The 9,255-nt window shown below is 49.9% G+C and overlaps 1 protein-coding gene across 1 annotated transcript in view; it reads left to right on the top strand.

The window, feature by feature from the left end:
• Positions 1 to 9,255, top strand: part of si:dkey-215k6.1 (transmembrane protein 132C) — a 153,934-nt gene that overhangs the window by 123,428 nt on the left and 21,251 nt on the right. Inside the window, 1 exon segment of the mRNA XM_035380339.1 lies at positions 4,050 to 4,193. Coding sequence (XP_035236230.1) covers positions 4,050 to 4,193 — 144 coding nt within the window.

The following is a 9,255-nucleotide window of genomic DNA, read 5'->3' as shown; positions in this document are numbered from 1 at the left end:
GGCTGTGCTCCTCCAGGCTGTGCTCCTCCCAGCTGTGCTGCTCCTGCAGGCTGTGCTCCTCCCAGCTGTGCTCCTGCAGGCTGTGCTCCTCCCAGCTGTGCTGCTCCTGCAGGCTGTGCTCCTCCCAGCTGTGCTGCTCCTGCAGGCTGTGCTCCTCCAGGCTGTGTTCCTCCTAGCTGTGCTGCTCCTGCAGGCTGTGCTCCTCCAGGCTGTGCTCCTCCAGACTGTGCTCCTCCAGGCTGTGCTCCTCCAGGCTGTGCTCCTCCAGGCTGTGATCCTCCCAGACTGTGCTCCTCCAGGCTGTGCTCCTCCAGGCTGTGCTCCTCCAGACTGTGATCCTCCCAGACTGTAATCCTCCCAGGCTGTGCTCCTCCAGACTGTGCTCCTCCAGGCTGTGCTCCTCCCCAGGCTGCACCTACTCAGGCTCCTCCTCCTCGGTGCGCTGCTTGTCACAGGCTGCTGCACATCTCTCCTGCTCTCTGGGACTCCATCAGATGCTCCGTCCTGTCTTTGCACAGCCCAGTTCATTTTGTACTTCTGTGACAAAAAGGAAAAGTTTTAAATTTATTGCTGATTCTTCTTTATTCAGAAGAACATTGCAGTGTTTTTTTTTACTTTTGTTTTTACGCTGATTCTGAGCTTTATTACTGCGCACATGCAGGGATGGTGCTGGAGGAGGAGTTCCCAGTTTGAGACCTGAAGCGTTTCCTGCAGTCCTGGGGCTTCCAGACTGTTCTCTGGCTGTGACCGTTTTCGTCCTGGGGCTTTAATTCTGTCACACGTGCACAGAGGGGAGCAGCTGCCCCATCCTGCAGCCTCAGCCCCCGTCCCACAGACACACACCCCGTCCCACAGACACCCACCCTCTCCCACAGACACACACCCCGTCCCACAGACACCCACCCCGTCCCACAGACACCCACCTCGTCCCACAGACACCCACCCCGTCACACAGACACCCACCCTCTCCCACAGACACCCACCCCGTCCCACAGACACCCACCCCGTCCCACAGACACACACCCCTCAAATGATATGCTTCCGTTCTGACAGGACACTTAATAATTCACGGGGACAAGCGTAAAATACTTTAAAAAATCAAAAGGGATTTTTTCCCTGAATGTGAGCCCCATTAACAGGATGGTGGTAAAGGGATTAGAGGTGTGCTGTCATGGATGTTAATGCTCATTCTGCAGGAGCGCGTGCAGGAGAGACGCACAGCTTCTGTCTCTTCATCTGACACTGATAAGCAGTGTGGGGACGGCTCGGCAGGCTGTCCGCAGCGGCCGATTCCTGCTTTTTAAAAGCCGTTTGCCTCCTGGCTTTGTGTGTGAAGCCCTGCTTTCCCTCCCACACAGGGAACGGGGTCATGTGCTCAGGAAGCTGACATCTCCAGCTCTGATCTCTGAACTTCGACCTCTCGTATGCTGGGAATTTATATTTCAGTCACACCTCAATACACTAAAAAAAACATCTCACTAAAGCAAGTAAAATAACCCACAGTGATTGTGCTTTGGAATAAAACATTTCCTGTGGTAATTCTTTTTATATTTTATCAATACAATTAAACTGTGATTCTTCACAGTTATTCTTGCCGTGAACACTGTTTGTACTGAAGGCAGATTTCTGTTGTCTTTGTAATTCACAGCACTGTAAAGTAAATAACTAAATTAAATAAATAGCCCTTTGAAGCCAACATGGCTCTGGAAAACATTTTTTTTTGGCCCAGAATGGTTTGGTTTCTTGAACAAAAAAACGAGTATGGCAAAAATCTGGAGTATTCCAGGCAGCATTACCCATAATTCTGTCCTTGTAAATGCCTTCTGATGTTCAAACAGAAAGAGCTATAAAATAGAAACCAAAATCTATATTTTTTGCACTGTAATCCTGTTGGTCTGATTCCCCCAAGGTGGCGAATCGTGTCTATGAAGTGGATTTTGCCTGCAGTAGTATGTTCAATAGACGTAAAAACCGTATGTCAATATTAACATCTAGCAGCGTGTGGCTGCCCTGGGTCTGTAGGACTCTGCTTCAGTACGATTCTGCTTCAGTAGGACTCTGCTTCTGTAGGGTTCTGCTTCTGTAGGGTTCTGTTTCTGTAGGATTCTGCTTCTGTAGGATTCTGCTTCTGTAGGATTCTGCTTCTGTAGGACTCTGCTTCAGTAGGATTTTGCATCTGTACGACTCTGCTTCAGTATGATTCTGCTTCAGTAGGGTTCTGCTTCAGTAGGATTCTGCTTCAGTATGATTCTGCTTCTGTAGGACTCTGCTTCAGTAGGGTTCTGCTTCTGTAGGACTCTGCTTCAGTAGGATTTTGCATCTGTACGACTCTGCTTCAGTATGATTCTGCTTCAGTAGGGTTCTGCTTCTGTAGGACTCTGCTTCAGTAGGGTTCTGCTTCTGTAGGATTCTGCTTCAGTAGGGTTCTGCTTCTGTATGATTCTGCTTCAGTAGGATTCTGCTTCAGTAGGACTCTGCTTCTGTAGGATTCTGCTTCTGTAGGATTCTGCTTCTGTAGGACTCTGCTTCAGTAGGATTCTGCTTCTGTAGGACTCTGCTTCAGTAGAGTTCTGCTTCTGTAGGACTCTGCTTCAGTAGGATTCTGCTTCTGTAGGACTCTGCTTCAGTAGGATTCTGCTTCAGTAGAGTTCTGCTTCAGTATGATTCTGCTTCAGTAGGGTTCTGCTTCAGTAGAGTTCTGTTTCTGTAGAGTTCTGCTTCAGTATGATTCTGCTTCAGTAGGGTTCTGCTTCTGTAGGGTTCTGCTTCTGTAGGACTCTGCTTCAGTAGGATTCTGCTTCTGTAGGACTCTGCTTCAGTAGGATTCTGCTTCAGTATGATTCTGCTTCAGTAGGGTTCTGCTTCAGTAGGGTTCTGTTTCTGTAGAGTTCTGCTTCAGTAGGGTTCTGCTTCAGTAGGATTCTGCTTCAGTAGGGTTCTGCTTCAGTAGGGTTCTGCTTCAGTAGGACTCTGCTTCAGTAGGATTCTGCTTCAGTATGATTCTGCTTCAGTAGGGTTCTGCTTCAGTAGGGTTCTGTTTCTGTAGAGTTCTGCTTCAGTATGATTCTGCTTCAGTAGGGTTCTGCTTCAGTAGGGTTCTGTTTCTGTAGGACTCTGCTTCAGTAGGGTTCTGCTTCAGTAGGATTCTGCTTCAGTAGGGTTCTGTTTCTGTAGAGTTCTGCTTCAGTAGGATTCAGGAGGGAGGCGTGATCAGTAAAATATGACTGAGGGGCGGGGGTGGGGTGGAGGGGAGGGCGGGGGGCGCTGCAAATGATCTATTAAATGAGCTCCGGAGGGGGGTCTGTGTGGGGGGGGCTAAGGGGGGAGGGGGGGGTGCTCCAGAGAGGGCGTGGGTTTGTTTCTCTGAGGCACCCTTTACAGAAGTCTGATGTAAATTAGAGGCGTTTGTTTTGGCTGACTTCCCAGCTCATTATTACCCAAGAGAAGGTCGCCCACGTGTCCTGCACTCAGAGAGCGATTAGCATCAGTTTTCTAAAGTTTAAACGTCAATGTGATCCGGTTTGGGCTGGCTTTGGTCTGGCTTGCTCTGAGTGTTGGGGTCATGCAGCCCTGCAGAGTTTTACCTGACCTACAGTCACAGGTGTGTGTTTGCTTTCAGTCCCTGGGGGGGAGGGCAGCTGTAACAGTGCACCCTTTAGTGCCTTCCATCACCCATCAGAGACTACATTGAGAGCGGTGGGTAATAGAACCATCACTCTGCCCTGACTGTCTGCAGTAGGGGGGCAATGGAACCTTTTCTCTGCCCTGACTGTCTGCAGTAAGGGGGCAATGGAACCTTTTCTCTGCCCTGACTTGGCGTGGGTATGTGATCCTGTCTGTGTCTGATTCAGTGTGTGTGTGATCCTGTCTGTGTCTGACTCAGTGTGTGTGTGTGATCCTGTCTGTGTCTGACTCAGTGTGTGTGTGTGATCCTGTCTGTGTCTGATTCAGTGTGTGTGTGTTCCTGTCTGTGTCTGACTCAGTGTGTGTGTGTTCCTGTCTGTGCCTGACTCAGTGTGTGTGTGATCCTCTTTGTGTTGCTGCTGCAGGAGACAGAGATCCTGAACACTGCCATCCTGACGGGTAAGCGTGTGTCGGTTCCGGTGAAGCTGGTTACCGTGGAGAGAGACGGAACAGTCAGGGAGGTGGAGGACGCCATTGGCTGTAACTCCACTGACGAAGATGTCGTCAAGGTAACACCCCACACCTCTTCCCATTACAGGACACACACACATGCACAAACCCAACATGCGCACACACACACACACACACAAACCCAACACGCACACACACAAACACATGCACAAACCCAACATGCGCACACACACACACACACACAAACCCAACATGCGCACACACACACACACACACAAACCCAACACGTGCACACACACACACAAACCCAACACGCGCACACACACACACACACACAAACCCAACACGCGCGCACACACACACACACACACAAACCCAACACGCGCACACACAGACAGCCCATGAGCTAGGATGTCAGGCTAATGTAACTGATGTGTAATTATTTATACTGGGAGACCCCAGTGGTGAGATTAAGGCCAGGCTCTTGGGGGGTGGGGGAGGGGGGGTCCTGTGCTCATTTTTAACACTGCTCAGATAAACATCCTGCAGGTCAGAGTCGCTTGATTAGCAAATAAACGTGTGAGTGTTGAGGATCCAGCGGCTTATTGCTCAAATCCCCAGTTAAAAGCCATGCATTAGCCCCTCATTGCTCAGGCTAGGGGCCTAATTGGCTGCTGTGCAGATTTCCCCTGTAAAGTGTGAGCTTATTCAATTTGACCAAGAGGAAGGGGAAGAAAATGGCTGAAACAAAGAGGATTAGAAATGGATCTTTTCTGGGCGTCAGTTAATCAGGGAAGGCCTGTGTCTGACACGTCTGAGCAAGTGATTGAAATTGCCCTGAGTGTGTGTGTGCTGTGGTAAACTGGGGGGGTGGGGATTCTCTGACCGAGGGGACACCATGGTGTCTTAACGGGACAGTCTACCTAATGAAACATTACAGGATTAGCTGCTGGTTGGCACAATGCCTCAAACAGACTGAACGGGACGAAAGCAGATTAGCACCAAACTGCAGTTTCTTTCAGCTGGGCTCTAATGGGTTTATGACTGAGATCCACTCTGGCCTTTTGTCTGTGCTGATTTTTCAGCCTTTCATCTGTGCTGATTTTTCAGCCGCTGCTGATTTTTCAGCCCCTGCTGGTTTTTCAGCCCCTGCTGGTTTTTCAGTCTCTGCTGGTTTTTCAGCCCCTGCTGATTTTTCAGCCCCTGCTGGTTTTTCAGCCGCTGCTGATTTTTCAGCCCCTGCTGATTTTTCAGCCGCTGCTGATTTTTCAGCCCCTGCTGATTTTTCAGCCGCTGCTGATTTTTCAGCCCCTGCTGGTTTTTCAGCCCCTGCTGGTTTTTCAGCCCCTGCTGGTTTTTCAGTCTCTGCTGGTTTTTCAGCCTCTACTGCTCATAACGAGTTTGCATTCGGCCGCTGTGCAAAAGCCGGGCACAGCTGCTAATACTGCACAGCGTGCAGAGAAATGAGTCGCCATTCACTCTCCCACAATGCATCATTTACAGCGAACACTGGGTCAGGTCCGTCTGCAGCGGGAATGGAAATGACTTTAATCTTAAGAGTATTTTAGCCACCTGGTGGTCTTTAGAAAGCGGCTGCTGAAGGTTTTCAGAGGCTGGGTCCATGTGAAGGTTGCAGTCACCTTAGAGTCAGATCTTTCAAACAGGTCTGCTGTGTTGTAGTGGAAGAGTTTGAACAGTTTTTGTCTAATCCAGGCAACAGCACTAGCTCATCCTGTCAAAGAAATATAATAGATATTTTATAGCCGTTATATAAATCTTTTCCCCTGAACACACATCAGGACGGGCTCCCCCCTGCAGTGAGTCTTTGCGGGGGGGGGGGGTGATGAGTGATGTGAGCCACAGAGAGCTGTCTGATGCTGAAGAGGTCTGTAATGGGATTATCTTGTGTGTGGGAATGGCTCTGGGATATCTGTGCTTGGAATGCACTGCTGAAGCAGCACACTGAAGTGCCCTCTAAAGAAAACCTCGCCCTGCCGCTGTCTACATTTCAGCTCCTTTGATGAGTCTTTAGCTGAAAGGCTTGTTTATGGACATTTAGGCTGCTGTAGCACTCCCTCATGCGCCTGGATGTGCATTAGGGTTCTCCTCTCCTGTAAGGGTTCCCCTCTCCTGTATGGGTTCCCCTCTCCTGTAAGGGTTCCCCTCTCCTGTAAGGGTTCTCCTCTCCTGTAAGGGTTCCCCTCTCCTGTAAGGGTTCCCCTCTCCTGTATGGGTTCTCCTCTCCTGTATGGGTTCCGCTCTCCTGTAAGGGTTCCCCTCTCCTGTATGGGTTCCCCTCTCCTGTGAGGGTTCCCCTTTCCTGTATGGGTTCCGCTCTCCTGTATGGGTTCCCTTCTCCTGTAACGGTTCCCCTCTCTTGTATGGGTTTCCTTCTCCTATAAGGGTTCCCCTCTCCTGTAAGGGTTCCCCTCTCCTGTATGGGTTCCCCTCTCCTATAAGGGTTCCCCTCTCCTGTAGGGTTCCCCCTTCTCCTGTCGGGTTCTGCTGGGGATCTGTTGGGTGGAGATCAGTATGTCTGTGTTAAGGCTCAGTATACCTGTACAGTGTTAAGGCTCAGTATACCTGTACAGTGTTAAGGCTCAGTGTACCTGTACAGTGTAAAAGCCCTTGAAAGCTGCCGTTATCCCACCTTTAACAGGGCTGCTAATCACTCATTTAAGGCCTTGCCATGAGCAGCTGTTTTGCTGGTTCCTGCCTGGAGAACAAAGGCTTGCAGGAGTGGTAACCTTCCCCTCACCTTTGGCGTATGCTCTCTAAATAGCAAGCAGGTGAGCATTTAGAGTTAATCAGGCCCCCAATGTCCCATCTCTAATTGGGGGTATTTGAGCTGATTTAAATTCTGCTCAACAATAAATAAACCCCCCCGCCCCCAACCATGCCTCCCTTTCAAAACGGCTGCATCCTCTATTCAGGCAACCCACGGCCCTTACATGGAATGGATCCGATGCTCTGCACAGATAGAGTATCCCCCAGGTGGACAGAGCAATGAGACCCACCATCCCCCCCCCCACCATCCTTCAGCTAACAGATAATTCAGTAGCTAAAATGGCTCCAAAACCATGACCAGGGGGTTGTCATGCAGAACCCAGTGTCCCAATGTCTGGATATCCTAATGTCCTAAACCTTTTACATTTTATAGCTTCTAATCAATAACTAATCACTCAGTAATTACTTTGCAATTCTAATGGAAGGCCTGATGGTTAACTGCTGGTTAATGTACGCTGACTTCAATCCATCTGGTAAGGAGACAGGTAGATGGGCAGGGTATGTGGATGGCTGGGTCTGACCGTTCCTCAGGGTCCAGCCCCTCCCCCTCTATCTGAAACTCACTGACGGTCATTACAGGGCTGTATGTGTGCATTAGCATGCTACAGACGGCCATTACGGGGCTGTATGTATGCATTAGCATGCTAGCAGGAGCCATTACAAGGCTGTATGTGTGCATTAGCATGCTAGCAGGAGCCATTACAAGGCTGTATGTGTGCATTAGCATGCTAGCAGGAGCCATTACAAGGCTGTATGTGTGCATTAGCATGCTAGCAGGAGCCATTACAAGGCTGTATGTGTGCATAAAGCCCAGCGTAGTGCCTCAGAGCCAGTGGAGCTAAAGCACAGCGTAGCGCCTCAGAGCCTCAGAGCCAGTAGAGCTAAAGCACAGCGTAGCGCCTCAGAGCCAGTGGAGCTAAAGCACAGCGTAGCGCCTCATAGCCAGTGGAGCTAAAGCACAGCGTAGCGCCTCAGAGCCAGTGGAGCTAAAGCACAGCGTAGCGCCTCAGAGCCAGTGGAGCTAAAGCACAGCGTAGCGCCTCAGAGCCAGTGGAGCTAAAGCACAGCGTAGCGCCTCAGAGCCAGTAGAGCTAAAGCACAGCGTAGCGCCTCAGAGCCAGTGGAGCTAAAGCACAGCGTAGCGCCTCATAGCCAGTGGAGCTAAAGCACAGCGTAGCGCCTCAGAGCCAGTGGAGCTAAAGCACAGCGTAGCGCCTCAGAGCCAGTGGAAATAAAGCACAGCGTAGCGCCTCAGAGCCAGTGGAGCTAAAGCACAGCGTAGCGCCTCAGAGCCAGTGGAGCTAAAGCACAGCGTAGCGCCTGAGAGCCTCAGAGCCAGTGAAGATAAAGCACAGCGTAGCGCCTCAGAGCCAGTGGAGCTAAAGCACAGCGTAGCGCCTGAGAGCCTCAGAGCCAGTGGAGCTAAAGCACAGCGTAGCGCCTCAGAGCCAGTGGAAATAAAGCACAGCGTAGCGCCTCAGACCCAGTGGAAATAAAGCACACTGTGCGCTGTGGTCCCTCTGGTCTTGCGCTGGGAGAAAAGCACCCTGGAGAGATAAGGCCAACATGTACATTATGAAATCACGTCTATTATTGTGTTTACTGCCTCAGCTCATTGTTCTTTGAATGTATAGAAATACAAAACCGCTTTTTCACAGCAATTACCAATATGCTAATTAAATGAAATTTCTGGCATGCAGAGCTCTCTTGTTGGACATTGTAGGCAGTAATTAATAGTTACTCAGTTCCATTACTGTTGCAATTAGAGAGCCTAAATTTGGGCTTTCCCAACATCTCAGACACGTCCAGCTCCTGTTCGTGCAGAGAGATAAACAGAGGAAAATGAAACTCTTTACTGCACAGAGGAAGAAACATTCGCCTGCAAAGAGGAAGAAACACTTTTCTGCTGAGAGGAATGAAATGTCTTACTGCTGAGGAAAATGAAACAGTGCCCCAACCTTGAAGACGCTCAGTGCCCTCGACCACTCCACACTTCCAGATTGGCTGTTGGAGGCCTTATGTACACTTATGATCTGTGCAGGCCCAATTACGCCTGTTTACACGTCTCTTCCCCTCTCTCCCCGAGTTTCTGCCACACTGCAGGAGCTTACTGCAGTGTCTCCTGCATTTATCCTTCTCTGAAAAATCACCTTTGCTTGTATGTGGGGACATGATGGTATAATAACCATGCTGCTTGCTTATATGTAGAGACACAGTGCTAAAATACCTGTGCTGCTTGCTTATATGTAGAGACACAGTGCTAAAATACCTGTGCTGCTTGCTTGTATGTAGGGACACAGTGGTAAAATACCTGTGCTGCTAGCTTGTATGTAGGGACACAGTGGTAAAATACCTGTGCTGCTTGCTTGTATG

This window comes from Anguilla anguilla, chromosome 10, assembly GCF_013347855.1.
Source record: "Anguilla anguilla isolate fAngAng1 chromosome 10, fAngAng1.pri, whole genome shotgun sequence".
In the NCBI taxonomy this organism is placed as follows: domain Eukaryota; kingdom Metazoa; phylum Chordata; class Actinopteri; order Anguilliformes; family Anguillidae; genus Anguilla; species Anguilla anguilla.
Note: the sequence above shows the minus strand (reverse complement) of the source record. Positions and strands in the feature narration are given on the sequence as shown.